Here is an 18,956-nt window from a genome sequence, read left to right as displayed (position 1 = left end):
CCAGGAACAGTTTGTGTTTCAGCTTGTGGAGCAGCGCAGGCTTGCTGAGGAGCGGATGTTGTGTTCTGAGTGAGGCTGGAGATGACAGCTCGCTCGTGTCTTCACACACACTCCGACAGCTCAGCTGCTCACTGCAAGCGTTTGGCTCATCAGCTGAACAGAGCCGGAGCCTAGGGCTTTTAGAGGTCAGAGTAAAAGACTGAGAGTGTGTGTGTGCGGCTGTTTGTTTTTGTACAATTACAGGAGGAAGTTGTAAGAAACATACTGGAACATATTACTGGAACATATGTACTGGAACTAGTGGTGTCAATTGATAAAAACGTTTTTTATAGTATATATAATATAGATATTTAATAGTATATAAAAGAATGTATGTAGGAAATGTAAAAAGCAATTATATTTATATTAGTGGTGTCAATTAACCCTTTGAACCCCAGCCTATTTTGGTGTGTTTTTTCTCTCCGTTTTTGTCAGTTCCCCTTTTCACTTGTTATAACACAGTTATATCACTTTTCTTTATACCAGAAGACATTAAACTGCTCAGAAATGTCATAATTTGAGATATAAATTCTTCCAGAAGTTGTAAATCTTCATGGAATTCATCATGTTTTGATCAAAATTTACCCAGCACCTGTTTTTTTATTTTTATATATAGATATATGTTTTTTTTTTTTTTGCATATTTTTGAATGGACCAACTTCAAATCAATTCACACAAGAGTTTTCTTTTCAGTAATAGTTAGATTAGAGTGTATATTAGTTAAAAGTATAAGCAGGGATATAACTAAAATGTGTATTTTAACTTAAAAATTATGGCTTTATTATGAAAAAAATATTTTTATAGCATAGATGGGATCTGGACTCACACAATGCAAAATAAATTACATCTCTGAAGGATTTTAATAATTATATTATATAGTAAAGTTTATAGTTAGAGACTGGGGGACAGGTAAAAAATGCTATTTTTTCAGTGTTCTAAGTAGTTTTTATTATGATTTTTTAGTTACATATCTTACTTTTGCTATTAGTCAATGTTATTTTGAGTGCACATTTATACATGTAATTTCCGGGGGAACAGAAATGGCACCAGTTTGGCATACAAAGTGTGACTATACCATGACTTTTTGCATATCAGTTTATATTACATATGAGACACGTTATTGTTGCGTATAGAACTTACAGCTTTCAAAAGAAAAAGACCAGTACTAAATTATCAGTTCCTCTGATTTTGCTATTTATAGTTATATGTTTATATAAAATAAACATTGCAATTTTATTCTATGAATTACTGACATTTCCAACTAATTTTTAATAAAAAGTTTGTCATTTACAGCCTTTGTTTGCAAAAAATTAGAGATGGTCAAAATAGCAAAACAAAAAAAAAAGATGTGCTTTCAGACCTCAAATAATGCAAAGGAAACAAAAAGTTCATATTCATAAAGTTTAGAAATCAATATTTGGTGGAATAACCCTGGTTTTTAATTACAGTTTTCATGCTTCTTGGCATGTTTTCCTCCACCAGTCTTACACACTGATTTTGGATAATTTTATGCCACTCCTGGTGCAGAAATTCAAGCAGTTCAGCTTGGTTTGATGGCTCGTGATCATCCATCTTCTTCTTGATTATATTCTAGAGCTTATTCCAGAGCTTCCAGAGTTTATATTCCAGGGCTAAAGATTAAGTATCAAAAGGATAAAAAACAGTGTAAAAGACTGATGAAGAGCATGCCAACATGCTGTGCTTAAAAGAGTGATTAAAAATCAGGGTTATTCCATTAAATATTGATTTCTAAACTCTTAGATCACTAGTATTGTTGTTTTAATAGAATGTGAACTTGTTTTCTTTGCATTGTTTAAGGTCTGAAATCACTGTGGGCCCTGTTGTACACCCAGTGCAAGGCGCGCCATGATCTGTACTATGTTACACCCCGTAAAAAGTCTATTTTCACACCTTGCACCTGCTCCAGAGTTTAGGAATAAATCTACACTGATGGGTGTGGTAGTCTGGAAGTGAGGAGTGTTCCGGTAAATTTCTAGCATGTTGCTAGTTTGGCGACATAAAAAACAGGTGTGCCACTGACTGATTAAAACCCTGACAACAGTCAATCATCACCCATGCATACCTACGCAGGTGTGCTGCAGAGTGCAAACCTGGCTATTAACTCAACAATAAACAGAAAAGAATATAAAGAATAAAATAACATTGTTGTTCCCTTAAATGAGCTGCAGGCATACCTTCATAGTATGAACAAGCAGGCCAGCAAGACGTGCACCAACAATTTGTCCTCTTTTGAACTCTGGTATGTCACCCATAATGTTGTGTGCATTGCAATATTTTGAGCAAAATTGTGCTCTTACTCTGCTAATTAAACCTTCACACTCTGCTCTTACTGGTGCAATGTGCAATTAATGAAGATTGGCCACCAGGCTGCTCCAATTTAGCCATGAAACCTCCCACACTAAAATGACAGGTGTTTCAGTTTCACTGTCCAACCCCTGTATACCTATACACAGTAAAATGGTCTATAGCTGTATATATAATGAACTATTATTATTATTATTACATGTAGGAAATTGCACGTTATATAAATTAGAGACGCCCTGATAAAACAAACTGTGTGTCCTGCACATCTATGTAAGTGTGTGTGCAAAAAAGAAGGAAAATAAAAAGGAATAGAGAAAGAGTAAGAAAGAAAGATAGAGAGAGAGAGAGTGGGAGAGAAAGAGAATGTGATCAGTATGAGAACAAATATTGTGAAGCCACGTTTGACCCACTGTTGTCCTGTGGGCTATTCTGCTGCCGGACTAAATCATATCTGTGCACAGCAGTGATGCACTCTGAGCCCCCTTTAAACTGTAACGCAGTGAGTAAGTGAGGACCCTCAAGACCCTCTACAAAAACAGCTTTCCTTCTCTAAACACTTGTTCCAATAAAGAAGAACCAAACAGGGTATTATCGTATTACATAAGCCTCGCCGAAGCATCCGACGCTCCGTTAGCCAAAAACATCCATAAAGCACAGTGTGGCGAAACTCAAGTTATTAGCTTCTCCCTGCTGCATTACAGTGTGAGAGTTTTGATTAAGTATCGGTTCCCCGAGGTGCCATTCAGAAAAATGAATCAGAGGCTGGGAGACTCCAGAGAAAGGATTTATGGCAGTGCAACACTCATCAGCTCCCCAAAAGATGAGAAGCGCGAGAGGGGGAGCGGTACAGGAACTGGCTGCCCTCCACCATTCGGGCAATCGGCCAGATGGAGAGAGAAAGAGAGAGAAAGAGAGAGAGAGAACAAAGAGAAATAAATGTGTTCTAAAGGGTAGGAAAAAATGAATATCTGCATAGTTGTTGTGTCAGTTAATTACTGCTCCCTGAATACTGCACATTTCTAAAGCTCTCAGTGAACAGAAAAACTGGTAGCTGGTTACGGATGGTCTAAACTGGTCTTTAATGATCAAGGTCGTTTAACTGAACAGTCATAATCAACCCACAGACCAGCTCCAAAGACCTACATCATCATCTTGCTTCAGATGGAGTCACTGTGCATCGTTCAGCTATTCACTATTCAGCGCACTTTACACAAGGAGAGGCTGTATGGGAGAGTAATTAATGCAGAAGAAGCCTTTTCGAGCACACGCCACAAACAGAGTCACTTGAGGTATGCTTAAGCTTAAAGCACATTTAGACAAGCCAGCTTCATGCTGTGGAGCTGTGTGATCAGTGCAGGTACTGGGAATGTTGTTAAAGTTAAGAGTCACATGGATTTCAGTCAATATCAGCAGATTCTTGAGAACAATGTTTGAGAATCAGTGAGAAAGTTGAAGTTAAAGAGCCGGGGCTGGATACTTCAACAAGACAACGACCCTAAACACTAAACACTGCTCAAAATCTACTAAAGCATTCATGCAGAGGAACAAGTACAACATTCTGGAATGATCATCTCAGTCCTCAATCCAGACCTGAATATTATTAAAATCTGTGGTGTGATTTAAAGTGTGCTGTTCATGATCAGAAACCTGAATCAAACCTGACTGAACTGGAGATGTTTTGTAAAGAAGAATAATGCCAAATACCTTCAACCAGAAACCAGACTCTTATTGGAAGCTATAGGAAGAGTTTAGAGGCTGCTATTTTTGCTCTTTTTTTTCTGTTGGGGTGCCCAAATGTATGCACCTGACTAATTTAGTTTGAAGAATTTAAACTTAATTTCAGTTCTCAAATATCACTGTGTTCACAAATATCACTGTGTTATGATACATTTAATTGAAATTGCTGATCCGAACAACCAATGATTTACAAGGGAAAATCATAAACATTATCAGGTGTGTCCAAACTTTTTAATACCACTGTAACTTCAATGTTTTATGGCAATCCTCTTCATAAGAAGCTTTAAAAAAATGCCATAGGTTCATCTCAGTAGCTAGCTTGCGAACTTTCCAATTCCACCTTAAACAGTGCAACAGATGGCAGAGGCTGCAGCATTCAAGGTGGAAAGAAAAATAAGAGTTAATAAAAGGTCAATTTAGATCACAGAAGATCACAGACATATGATGCTCTGAAGTTTACTAGTTAACAGCAGTTAGGTTGCTGAACTTTATCACTCCACTGCTATAACGGTTGTCTCAATTCTTAGAAGGAAGATTTACACTGTAAAGTAACAAAAGGTGTGTCAGATAAAACATGGTAACTGAATAATTCACCAATACTTAATATAAAGATTAATGAAGCTGGAGAACTAGAATAAATCAAGAATAACTAAATAATATATAGTCTTTTGGTGGCACCAACAGCACAAGGTAAAGGATTAGTGTGTAAAGGAAAGAAGTGTCTATGTAGGGAGAATTGAATAGAATGTGTTTAAATTTGCTCCGTATTAAATCTAGAATCAGAGCAAATTAGATGTAGAGAGGATGTGTCTTAAAATTTACCACATTTTTTGCACTATAATGCACAATTAAAACCCTTTCATTTTCCAAAATACCGTCAGTGCGCCTTATGTATGAATTTTACTGGTCAGCGTAAGCTCTTTTGCTATTCAGAGATGAGTATTATCAGACTGTAGCCTGCTGCTAACCCTGGCTAGCACTGCTGGAGCAGCACTAGCATTAGCCACTAACCGCACTAAGTGTTAGCTCTTTTGCTGTTCAGTGGTAAGTAGGGTTGCAGCGGTAACCGGTTTCACGGTATACCATGGTATTAAAATGCGCGGTTATCATACCGTGTGTGTTTGCTTATTACCGGTAAAACGCAAGCAAGCGGAGAAACTCACCCGTGCATGCGCAACTCTGCTCCGCTTCAGCTTCTCAGCACACAGCGGTGAGAACAGCAGAAAGTGCATCAGACTAAACAAATCTCCGTCCGGCCAAAAAAAGGCTAAACTAAAATCAGCAGTGTGGGACTATTTCAGAGACCCGCCGAACGCACCCGAGGATGGTTATCCGATTTATAATCAATGTGGCCGTAAAGTCACAGCTAAAGGTGGACATATGTCAAACCTGTTCTCCCATCTCCAAGAACACCACCCCGCCGTGCAGCGCAAAGTATGTGTTTAGTTTATAATTTTAATCTGAACATAAATAAAATCTCTTTGTAGTCGTGCACAACCCATGTGGTAAGCGCCCGCAAAAGCGCTGAGTTATCCGAAATTTGGGCACGCAGGTACAGGCGTGAAGTGCGTGCTACGATGGATTCACGTGTCCGTGTAAAGGTGCTCGCCGGACTGGATGTGAAAGACGCCATTCATTTACATGCGTTAATTTTCAAATTCTGACGTGCCTGTTTTTCATGTGTTAAAACCAGACTCAGAAATAAATCCCCTCTATCTGGTTATATACCAACTTGGCAGTAAAACGGACGTTTACAACAGTTGTTGATCAGACACTGACCCAGGCTCAGTTTATCAGATATTAAATAATTTAAACTTAAATAATTGTACTGAATAGTTTAAACACAGGATCTTTACTTCTTAGAGGACATGTAATGTGTGACACGTGTGTGTGTGTGTATATATATATATATATATATATATAATTATATACACCCTTAATGACCTTAAGAGTAGTGGAAAAACCTGGTTTCCTTCACCTAATGGTGTACAGTTTATTTTTTTTAAGGAGACATTATCTATATAGTTGTTCCAGGTTTCTACAATAAATAGTTAATTGAACAAAAAACCTTTGTTGTAATTTCTTTAAGGGTCAGTTTAATAATATATGTAACAAACTGTGATACCGTGATACCGCGGTATTTTCTGAGACGGTTATCATACCGTGAAAATCTCATACCGTTGCAACCCTAGTGGTAAGTATTATCATACTGTAGCCTGCTGCTAACCTTGGCTAGCACTGCTGGAGCAGCATTAGCATTACCAGCTAACAATACTAAGCGTTAACTCTTTTGCTGTTCAGAGGTGAATATTATCAGACTGTAGCCTGATGCTAACCCTGGTTAGCACTGCTGGAGCAGCACTAGCGTTAGCCACAAATTCCACTAAGCGTTAGCACTTTTGCTGTTCAGAGGTGTAGCCTGCTTCAGACTGTAGCCTGCTTGTTTATTGTGTTAAAACAAGCTACAAGGGGCGAACCGCTAGCTAATGCTAAGGCTGCAGCCTTTGTGGAAAAATACAATATAGAGTTTTTGATGTTAACTGGAGATTTTTGTAAATACGTAAATACAAGAAAAGTATTAAATATAACAGTTTTCCAGGTAAAAGAATATAATAGACAAAGAAAGAGGGTATGTGTGTTGTTAACTCACATCAGATAATAATTCATGCTAATTGAATTTACTGCTAATTAACAGTTATTAGTTACAGAGAAAAAAAATGAAATAGGATATTGTTACTGTTGGTCAAGTTAACTTTTAATAGAAAAGTCCAAACTATTTTGAAGCACTTCTATTGGCCATTTCATTCATCATGAATTTCTGATACAATCCAAGGAGTAAATGCAAGATTTCCATTACGTCAAATAGTGAAAAATGCTAAAACCAGACAAACAAGATTTTGCCTGACAGCGATGATGTAACAGTATATCTGCTGCCTCTCAGCATCCTTCCTGCCTCTGCTTTGTTGAGGCTTATACACAATTGGCCCAGAGCCAGACAGCGGAGGATAAGGGCCAGGCGGAGCTCAGCTAACATGTCACTCATTTCAATTGAGGAACCATACAAGCCTGTTATCTTAGCATTAGAAACACAGGGGTGCTTATACTCGACAGCTCAGAACGTCACAACTCGGGTCAAGATCCTATTTCAATTACCTTTAGAGGCCGCTCTGCGAGATGTCATTACAAATCACTTGTCTTTTTAACACTCGGGGGACCTTTCCAAGGACGTGACAATAATTACGTTCCCTCTCCACACTTGCTGAAGTGGAGAAAAGCAAAGCACTGAGTCAGAAACCTGGACGTCCTCCATAATCTTTATCAGTTCATTTACATTCAGGATTTGCGATGCTTCGCTGTCTTCTCTTTAAGCCGGTGAACGCGTTAACCCTGGAGATGGTAAAAGCTTTACGGCTCTACGCCGACAAATTGTCCTAAAGCCTTACGACACCAGCGTGCCTAATTTCAGCGAGTTTATCTTTCGGCTCATTGTGGCTTTACAAAGACAGGTCCATTACTCTCTGAGCTAATAAAATGAGTAAGGCATTGTTGGTTATTCAGTTTAATTAAATACTGCAGCACAAGAAAACAACAGCAGCTTCTTACCATCACAGATTTACAGAAAGGTGAAAATGTCTGCGTGGACTGTTTTACGGGAATATGAGAAACCTGGCAACACTAGATCAAAACATTTGTCATTTTGGAAGAACAGTGCTGTGTCAAACTCCCAATTTAAGCTTAGCTTCAGAAAAGAGTCATATGCTTTTCTCTGTTTCTATATTGTAATGTAATGTAATGTGCTTTAAAAATAGGTAGGGATGCACAGAATGTCTGGCCATTAAAAATATTTGGCAACCAGAACTATTCAGATAAAAATGGCAAAACGTGCCAAAAAGCACTTGCAGATTTGATATATGTTTTTTTCTTAAATACAAACAAGACAGAAATGCAGTGCATATTGGCCTTTAGGTAAATGTTTAGTTTACTTTTGTTTAGTTTCAGTTTCTGCCAACAAAAGTCCTTTTGGTGCATCACAAGCTATAACTCTTCCACATGTTGACTTTCTTGGAAAATGAGCTTCCACAATTAGCACTTTATTAATCACACCAAGCAAATCGTGAATGCAGCAACAAAAGAAAAACACAGCTTTTTATCGATTACCTCTTTGGATTTCCTGTGTCGCTCCTTGCCTTCTCCATGCCTGTCCTTCTCTTTAATTTCTTCCACTGGATGACTAGAGTAGGAGACAGTTCTCCAGTCTCTAGGTGAGTTAGTGATGCTGGCCACTTTGGACTCCGTGGCACTGTTTTCCTCCGTCAGCGACCTAGACGACCTGCGGGTGAACATGCTCTTTTTCAAAGCTTTCACTCTCAGGCTTTCGCTGCCGCTGGCATCCGAGCAGCACCACTCCTGGTTTGTGTCCACTTTTACATTGTGCCCTGTGGTGTGGCACTGAAACACGTGAGGTGACAGGTTCACGTCCGCATGCATCTGCGGAGACTTGCCACAGTCGCTGGATTTACCGTTTGCTTCAGGTTCTTGAATCTTCTCATCCAGCCTCGTGAGCTTGGACAGGACCTGGGAAATCTCACCACGCACTCCTGAGAGGGACTCAAGCTTCTTCTCGATCTCACCAATCCTGAGGACCAGTTTGCAGACGCTTGCCTTGAGCTCGTCATCGGAGTTCTCCAGAGAGTGGAAGAGGCGGTCCAGCCTGATGGCAGACTTTCCCAGTTTGATGGTGTTGTGCTCGGGTGAGCTATCTCCATCCGACTTGCCAACCTGAGAGAGTGAACCGTTGCTGTTGTAGCAGGACGACTGGGTAATTCCAAGGGATCCACATACGCTCATATCATCCAGAAAGCGAAATATGTCGCTAATGTCATCGCTTATCATCTCACATTCCTCCTCCACTTGTTTGAAAGAAGGCCTCTCTCCATACTTGCTGAGGATGCTGTAGTCTTTCAGTTTCCTTTGTTCAGACTGCTCTGTCTGTGTCCCTACACTAAGGCCATCGTTTAGGTTAGCAGCCTGGATCGATGGGCAATTGATACTCTTGTCCTTGAACCTCTTACCGCCTTCTCTCTTTTCAACACTGGGGCCACAAGCAACAGAGGACATCTCTTTCATCTTGGGTCCGTTAGACTTCTTGGAGTATCCTGCCGGAGAGGCTGTGGACTTCTCTTTGGCACACTGGAAGTGTTGGTCGTTGTCCATGGTGCTGATGTTATGGCGGTGATTGTCTTTTGGCACCTTGCTGTTCAAAAAGGACCTCTCAAAGTCAGGGCTGTCCTCCGTGTTTAGGCTTAAACTCTTGACGGGCCAAGCTTGTTGCCTACTTGGCTTCCCAGTAGTCCTTCTGGTGTTAACACACTCTGTGACCGTCGTCGGCCCAAAATACGTGGACGCCTGCAAGTCGTCTAGACTCTCGTGCTTCGCTCGAGTTTTGTTCTGAATTGGTGAGTTGGCGGGTTCGAAGTAAGGGTTGCTGTACGGCAGCTCGAAGCTGTGATTAAAGAAGGTGGGCGGCTTGTGCAGCTCCCTCCTGTGGTAGTCTCCACCGCCTCTGGCACTGGACCTGGACTCTGTAGAGACCACGTGGGGCGAAAAGGCAACAAGGTTGTGAAAATCTTCCTTGAAAATATTCCGCTTTTGCACGCACGAGTGCACAGTGAAAGGCTCTGAGTTGGGCAGGAAAACATCTTTGCCGTTTGGGTTGATGTGCAGGGACTCCTGGTCGGTGGTGGACTCGCTGTCAATGTCCATTGGAAAGTAGGTGCTCTGCATCTCGCATGGAGGAGGACTGGCACTGGGGTACTGAGGCAGATGCTGTAACTTATCCAGTGATGCTGCTCTACATTTCAGATCCTTGTTGACTCCCAGGAGGAAATTGGGGTCTGAGGTTGGTATGAAGGGCTGACAGTTGTTGCACTCTGATTTAGGGCAGGGCGACACCCGAGAGACGTGATGAACTCTTCTCTCCGGGAAGTCATATGTCCTGTCACAGTCGTTATACTTGTAGACGTCTGTGTCAGACCTGCAGGACTCGAAGGACTGGTTCTTATGAAACTTGGGTCTGTGACTCATTGGCAGCTTGTCTTTAGCCATGCCACCGTTCATCTGGATGAGGTTGAACATGGTGACGATATCCGCCGCTACCATCAACTTCTTGGACTGCTGGTCTTCAACCGAACACCTCATCTTGTCCTTAAAGAGTGTGGCAGGGAAACTTGGGTCCAGGCATGCTGTGTAGAACAGCAGGCTCCTCAGCTTTGCCAGGTGGACCAGGTCGAAGCGAGCACACAGGGATTTGCACAGATCCTGATATGACACAGTGCTGTACTTGGTGTCTAGTTCCTCCAGAATTCGGACGAGGAAAAGGGAATACTCTGGCACTGCATCCATTACTGTGAGCGCGCCGATTCTTATCTTAGAGAAGAGATGATAACCTGCATGTGGGGAGACAGAGGATTAGTGGCTGGAGATTGCTTTTCGCTACAGCTAGATATCTGCAGATAGATATCATCTTGAGGCGTACTGTATATCAAGCAGTAGGTCAAAATATATCATGAAAATGATTAAATCTGATTCTGAGACATACTTGTGAACTCAACCAATGATAGATAGATTTAACACTCAATATAGAATGATAGAATTAATATTGCTTCAACAATTTTTTTTTTGTTCAATTAGTCTATTTTTGACTTGCAAAAAGGATTAAATGCATGCATACTAGATTTACTCAATGCATAAATGAAGAAATAAATAAACTGAAAAAGAGTTATTTGCTTGCTGGTGAATGGAGGGGTAAATAAATACTGTAACCATCCACAGACACCTTCTCCACAGCACTGAATTAAACACGTTCGATATGCAAACAAATAAAATCTCGAGCGCGCATTCAAGACGCAAACTCAACTAACAGAGGGAAAAAAGCAAAACAAACGAACACACCTATTTTTCCATTCCATCTGGGCGTCCTAAGGATCGGGAGAAGTGAAGCTCAGTCCGTATGCGCGCGCTGGCGAGTGATGCTCGTCCGTCCTCCCGCGTGCATTTCATCCTTTGGCATTCCTGCAGTGCGATGGCAATAAATAAAGCAGGACAAGTCCAGTCGGTCACATCCTTCAGCTCGCGCTCTCGCTCGCGCTCGCTCTGTCTTCCGGAGCTGCTCGCTCGCTCGCGATTGCTCTCCAGAGTCCCGCTTGTTTTGCGCAGGGGGGCGGAGGGGGGTTAGGCTGGATGGGGATGGGGTGGAGATGGAGGTGGGGGAGGGGGCTGGATGATGGGGTGCGTTGGGGGGCTTTGTTTCCACCTAGAATGACGTAATCACACCTTAACATTCCCACAAAACGCACGCACGCATGCACGCGCGCGCAGCGAGTCAGACAGAAATCGATCTGCACATACAGATCCCCCCGCCCTCCTCCTATAGCGCGCGCCTTATAGCGCATTGAATTCAGTGCAGTTCGGGTTCGTTTTATGCAGCGCGCGCTTTCCCCGCAGTTATTGTCCAATATTATATGAGATGAGCATCAGAGAAAGAGAGAGAGATGCTTTTGTTGGAGTAACTGTGTATACTGTTTAAGAAAGGGCTTTCTACTACACTGTAAACATCTGCTGTAATTTTACAGTAAATATTTACATAAAAATAGCACAATCTTCCTACGCTGTCAAACAAAATCCTGCAAATTGTACAGTATAGGTTTACAGCAAACTTCATGTTATATAGTGTGTATTTATCTTGATATCTATTTTATTCTACAGCTCTGGAAATAAATTAAGAGACCACTTCAGTTTCTGAATCAGTTTATCAGATTTTGTTATTTATAGGTATATTTTTGAGTAAAATGAACATTTGTTGTTTTATTCTATAAACTATGGACAACATTTCACCCAAATTCCATATAAAAATATTGTCATTTAGAGCATTTATTTGCAGAAAATGAGAAATGGCTGAAATAACAACCTCAAATAATGCAAAGAAAACAAGTTCATATTCATTTGGTGGAATAACCCTGGTTTTTAATCACATTTTTCATGCATCTTGGCATGTTCTCCTCCACCAGTCTTACACACTGCTTTTGGAAAACTGTATGCCACTCCTGCTGCAAACATTCAAGCAGTTCAGCTTGGCTTGATGGCTTGTGATCATACATCTTCCTCTTGATTATATTCCAGAGGATTTCAATTTGGTCAAGTAATAAAAACTAATAATAAAATAAATCAAATGGTTTATTTTTTTCCAGAGCTATATTTATATTGTATTCTATCTTTATATTTATTTATTTTAACATTTCCTCTGTTGAGTATGACTGGACAGAATCCTTAAAAAATGCAGATAAATAATTGTAAAATTATAGTAATTTACTTTGAAGAAAGATTACTGTATTATTGTAGAATAAAGACACTCATGTACTGTAAATTATTCTCAGAGTGCTGCAGTTTTTTTAGAGTAAATTTGGCATAAACATTTAATAATACTGTATTATTTAAAATAATTATGCCCATTATGCACATAAAGGATGTCAGTGTTAAATTAAGTAATATTTACTTAAATTATGAACTAAACTCATCCCAAACAAAGTCAGAGTGCACTGTTGTTTTATCTTATAAAAAAAAATCCAAAGATTAATCACAACAATATTGTGTGACTAACTGTAATTAATCACAGCTAAGGCTAGGTGCAGCAGCATTAGCATTAGCCACTGCTGTTTGTTTCTTGTATTTTGTCAGCACTAAAATTTTGTGTTCATTTGTTTATATTTCCTCCGTTAGTTTTGATAGTGGTTGTAGATCTGCTTTTGCTAAAAAAAAAAAGAGATGGATCTCTGGTTCAAAGGGTTAAATCACCCACAGGATGAAGGTGGGTGACTCGTCTTAAAGCTTCAGACATATACTGTACTAAACTAAGCCACCAATTAGACAAAGTTTAAAACAACAGGGAATTTTTCATCCCTTTGAGGCCAAAATAACGAGGACACATGAATCAGCTGAGCTGTCTGACATTTAGCTTCAGGACTGCACAGTCAGCACAGCGCTGTGATTAGCGGGTTGGGTCATCCTCCTCATCAACCGCCTGCAAAATCAACACCTTAAGAGGAAATGCCTGCGTTCTCCCTTAAAAAATATCATGCTGGAGATTTTTTTACACAGGAAAGACTTTAGAGCAAACAAACAAAAATAAATACTTTAATGTGTTACCACTAAATTTACATTTTGATTTAAAATTAATCTCCTTGCCACTGTGTCACCATAAAATTGGCATCTCTGTGGTGCTGCTCATAAGAGTCGTGGACCTGTTTTTCTCGGTGAAGCTGTTTTGTGACAACCTTTGTTGTAAAAAGCGCTATAAAAATAAAATTGAATTGAATTGAATTGAATCCAAATATTAGGGCTAATATTACTTTCACAAGTACAATCAAAAAGTAATGAAACTAATTTTACTCAAAATATTTGGATTACCTTCTAACAAAGTAAAATAAATGGCTGAAATAACAAAAAAAGATGCAGGGCTTTCAGACCTCAAATAATGCAAACAAAACAAGTTTATAATTATAAAGTTTTAAGAGATCATAAATCAATAAACCCTGTTTTTTAAATCATAGTTTTAATGCATCTTGGCGTGTTCTCCTCCACCAGTCTTACATGCTGCTTTTGGATAACTTTATGCCACTCTTGGTGCATATATATATTATTTGCTATCAGTCCTACTTATACTTTTACTTTTCAAAACTAAATACTAAATAAATCACTCAACACACCATCCCCAGTGTCAAACATGGTGGTGGCAGCATCGTGCTCTGGGGCTGCTTCTCTTCCGCAGGGACAGTGAAGTTAGTCTTTTACAATAAATTGCAATGAAATATATTTATGTTTGTGGTTATAATGTGACAAAATATTAAAATGTTCAATGGGGTATGAATACTTTTGCAAGCTACTGTATATGTATGCCCAGATATAAATTGTCACACTGTCCTGGGTTATTTGACATCAATGCCTCTAATGCTCAATGCAGTCTTCCAGATGAATAGAGATTTCCATGTAAGCGTATGCTGTTTGTGATTGGTCAGTATGTGTTGGGTGATTGCGAAGTGTCCTTGGGGTCTAGAAAGGTGATAAATAAGTGTGACTTCATTCAAATAAGCTATAAAGCTATATTACAAGATTGCTACTCTCACCTCTGAAGGCTTCAGGCAGAGAGTTTCCTTCTTCAGGTGAATAACCAACGCTAATTGAGGCTGAACTTGGAGGAAATTACCTCACTCTGAGGGAAAGAGTCAATCACTTGGAGTCAATCAAAGTGCCAAAAGGCCTGGCAGGGAAGAAGACACGTACTCTGGAGAACTTGGCTGGTAATTACTGTGGAGTTCTGTGAACACTGATTGGTTAACTCGTAACTTGTTCTGAAAGGATCATAAATTGTGAATCCAGATGCTGACAATAACTGAATGCTGTAGAATATATTAATGCAGAAATTGTTTACACAGGTAAATACATTCCTCTGAAAGTAATGTTTTAGTTTTTTCAATTCATGTTGAATTTTTAGGTGTGGGAATCACAGGAAATGTCACAATATCATATTATCACAATATGTTGCTCAATAATGGTGATGATATAATGAGATACACTATACACTATATTACTGAATAGTATAAAATGTGCAAGTACCAGGAATTATGGATTTATTGGTGTCAGTTTCACAAAATTTGACAACCAATATTCTTCATCACAAGTTTACGCAATTAATTTGTTTAGCGCCTCCATGTGGAGTGATGAAGCAGTAACTTTAGTAAGTTAAATTGCGATTAAGTCTTAGAATTCCTATGTTTCAATCAAGATATCGATATTTTGACAGCACATACAATATGATACATGTGTGACAACCCTTTTGGAGATCTGGGCATTGGTTTAACTTTTACCTAAAACTTCTCCCAACTAAACTTAAATTCAATGGTTTTCAGTGGTAGAGTTAAACTAAAGATTTATCCAAACTACCAAGAAAAACATATGAAATGATTTAGTAAAAAACAGTGTTAAACAAACCAGAATATGTTTTATATTTTAGATTATTCAAAGTAGCATCTCTTGCTTAGATTGGACAGCTTTATATATCTTGGCTGGATTTTCTCAGTCACCCATCCATCCAGCCACCCACCTACCCACCCACCCATCCATCCATCCACCAAACCACCCACCCACCCATCCATCCACCCACCCACCCACCCATCCATCCATCCATCCATCCACCCACCCACCCACCCATCCATCCATCCATCCATCCATCCATCCATCCATCTATCCCCCGATCCACAGTGTCATGTATTGTATGTACAAGGAATACACCATAATAGACATTACCACTCACAGTGAGTAAAGCTTAACACTAGTCACATAATAGTCCATCCATCTACCCATCCACCCATCCACCCATCCATCCATCCATCCATCCATCCACCCATCCATCCATCTATTAATCCACCCATCCATCTATCTATCTATTAAACACCCCTCGATCCACAGTGTAATGTATTGTATGTACGAGGAATACACCATAATAGACATTACCACTCACAGTGAGTAAAGCTTAACACTAGTCACATAATAGTCCATCCATCTACCCATCCACCCATCCACCCATCCATCCATCCATACATCCACCCATCCATCCATCTATTAATCCACCCATCCATCTATCTATCTATTAAACACCCCTCGATCCACAGTGTAATGTATTGTATGTACGGGGAATACACAATGGAAGATATTACCACCCACAGTGGGCAGTGCAGTGAGTGGGAATGATCGTGACCGGTGGTGTCTGGCTAGAATTGTCCGTGCAACAGGCAGAAATCACATCCATTTTCAATGCAGGAGACCCTGCACACATATCCCACAGGTCAGTGCCTCATTCTTTAGCTTTTGTGGAACATGGAAAAAGTCATGGGACACGATACTAGCTCTTGTTCAGTGTATAATACATAAATATTGTTTTATAGTCGTGGTGGCGCCTGTCCAATTCACCATCATTGTTAAGAAAGTTTCTGGTAAGTAAGTAAGTTTCTCTACTATGAACAACAATTCTTTTCAAATTACTTTGTTTACCACTGAACACCCACTGAATTAGGGAGAAATTTGATGAAAAAAATACAGGTGGATTTTCCCTTTAGCGAAATCTGTTTTTGTGAGTACAATACACGGGCTATTATCTGACAGAATGTCCCCACGTCCACAAGTATGGACGGACTGAATAGTATTTCTATTAGAGCCGTTTGTTGTGCGATGATTTAACTGAAAAAATGTTAACAAATCAATAGTTCTTCACTTTATGCATTTACTTCTCTGAGAAAAGTGGCAGTGTGCACATCAGTCATTCAGGTTTTCTGTTCCTGTGATGCTTCGGCTTTACAGGCTCATAAAACCTGCAGATAAAAGCCTTCACTGTAAAAAAAATAAAATAAAATTCCAACAAAGTTCAAAATCTGAAGCACAAAAGTGGGTAATTAAGAGAATGAAAAAACTACACTTTATTATCTTTTTCATATGAATAAGCAAAGATATTTAACATGTTAAGATACAAATGTGCCAAAGTCAGAGCACACCTGGCTCTTAAAAAGCCACTAAACCCTAAACCATATATATTTTTTACTTAATAGCTGAAATTTGTTTCTTTAAAGTAATGAAACATACCAGTCCTGCTTTTTTGTGTGTGTGTGTAGGCCCAGTAGGTGCTAATGGTTGTGACTGGAGGTGTCTTGCTAGAACTGACAGAAATCACCTCCACATTTAGTGCAGGACACCCTGCACTTAGGGTAGACCTCCCTCAGGTAGACCTCCAACACCACCACTATTAGATAAACCCTCATAACAGCTCTTGTATATAAGAGAAAAAAAAATAAGCCCCATTTTTCTTCAGATCTGAGAACATCCACATTTGTTTCTGTCCATCCTTCCACTGTGAGATGATGACTCAACCCTGTGGGTCTGAAAGGAGGCAGAGCAGATCAAGAATAACTCTTACTGAGAAAAGCAATGGACAGATTAGACTGCTGAAGCTGCTGCTGTGCTTAGAACAATGAAATGGACCACCCTAGTGGAGTCTAGACCTCAACTTCCATTGATGTTTTAATCCTTTTAGACCTGAATCGAATCCTCTAAAATAAAGTCCAGTTAAATTCAATTAAATAAAGTACAAAGTCTCCACCTGGATTTAAGTAAGTAAATGATGTGGGGTTGATGCTGCAGTTGGTCTGCAGGTTTGGGTTCAGCAACAGTATGTGCTGAAAGAATGAGGTCAGCTGACTACCTGAATATACTGAATATAGACCAGGTTATTCCATCAATGGATTTTGTTTTTCCCTGATGAACACGGACATATTCCAAGATGACAATGTCAGGATTCATGGTGCTGGAATTGTGAAAGAGTGATTCAGGGAGCATGAGATCATCATTTTCACACATGGATTGTGATTGTTCACCAGTGAGTCCAGACCTTAACCTCATTGAGAATCTTTGGGATGTGCTGGATGGAGAAGACTTTGAGCAGTGGTCAGACTCAATGCTGCTGCAAGATCTTGGTGAAACATTAATATTTCAACACTGGATTGAAATAAATCTTGTGACACTGCAGAAGCTTATCAAAACAGTCCAACGTAATATTAGAGTGTGTGACCTTTTTTTTTGATGGAAACTTTTTTTTCCTATTCCAACACTGTAAAATAAAATCAAAAATTACCTCTTAATACTTTGCCTTGTTGGCTTTAGAGTGCTGCCACCCTCTAATGCCTGAACCGACATTTTTTTCCCTTTGAAGTAGGCAGGGCTGAGCTACTGTTATATTGGCTTGTAAACCTATTTATTGGCTGGTTCATGCTCTGTTTTGATTGACAACAGTTATAGTCTCCATTAGTGGATGCAGGATTTGGAAGGGTTAAAATATCTCCTGCACTGAAGACGTTGACGTCCTGGAAAGAAATGAACTGGAAACATGGCAAATATATGTTTTCTGCATTATATACACCAATTAACCAGACCATTAAATGTTGGTTCATGTTGGTTAAGAGCTGGAATAAGAGAACTCTGAGCTGGATTACTTCCCCTATATAAAAAAAAATGTATTTGACAAAAAAAAAAATAATAATAAGTCATATTTTTTTAATATACTGGCAGTTCTCTTTTTCTTTTTATGGGTATTAAGGAAGGTAGCCCTTTTTGGCAGATTAAAATACTGTGTTCTACCAAAGTACTGTACTGCCTCAGTCATTGCTGTTGTCATAGATATTATAAACTGGCATTGCATATACCTAGACTATTAATCCCCATATTAGTTTGAACTCAAATAAATGAAGTCTGTTGGATGTAAAACTGAATAATAAGAGGCCACTTCAGTTTCTGAATCAGTTTCTCTGATTTTGCTATAAATAGGTTTATGTTTGAGTAAAATAAACATCGTTGTTTTATTCTATAAAATACAGACAACATTTCTGTCAAATTCCAAATAGAAATATTGTAATTTAGAGCATTTATGTGCAGAAAATTAAAAATGGCTGAAATAACAAAAAAACAAAAAACAATAACAACAAAAAAAAATAATAACAGAGCTTTCAGAAATAAAATAATGCAAAGAAAACAAAAGTTCATATTCATAAAGTTTTAAAAGTTCAGAAATCAATATTTGGTGGAATAAGCACCAAATATTTAATCACAGTTTTCGTGCATCTTGGCATCATGTTCTCCTCAACCAGTCTTACACACTGCTTTTGGATAACCTTATGCCTTTACTCCTGGTGCTTCTTTCAAGAAGTTCAGTTTGGTGATCATCCTTTTTCCTCTTGATCATATTCCAGAAGAATTTTTAA

At 39.2% G+C, this 18,956-nt stretch overlaps 1 protein-coding gene across 1 annotated transcript in view; it reads right to left on the bottom strand.

The window, feature by feature from the left end:
- The window catches only part of minar1 (membrane integral NOTCH2 associated receptor 1), a 52,920-nt gene extending 41,600 nt beyond the window's left edge, over positions 1-11,320 (bottom strand). Inside the window, exons 1-2 of the mRNA XM_007237229.4 lie at positions 11,053-11,320; positions 8,260-10,547 (exon numbers count right to left, since the gene is read on the bottom strand). Coding sequence (XP_007237291.3) covers positions 8,260-10,503 — 2,244 coding nt within the window. The 5' untranslated portion in view covers positions 10,504-10,547; positions 11,053-11,320. The remainder of the gene's footprint in view (positions 1-8,259; positions 10,548-11,052) is intronic.
- Between the last annotated feature and the right edge of the window lie 7,636 nt (positions 11,321-18,956).

This window comes from Astyanax mexicanus, chromosome 16, assembly GCF_023375975.1.
Source record: "Astyanax mexicanus isolate ESR-SI-001 chromosome 16, AstMex3_surface, whole genome shotgun sequence".
Classification (NCBI taxonomy): Eukaryota; Metazoa; Chordata; class Actinopteri; order Characiformes; family Acestrorhamphidae; genus Astyanax; species Astyanax mexicanus.
Note: the sequence above shows the minus strand (reverse complement) of the source record. Positions and strands in the feature narration are given on the sequence as shown.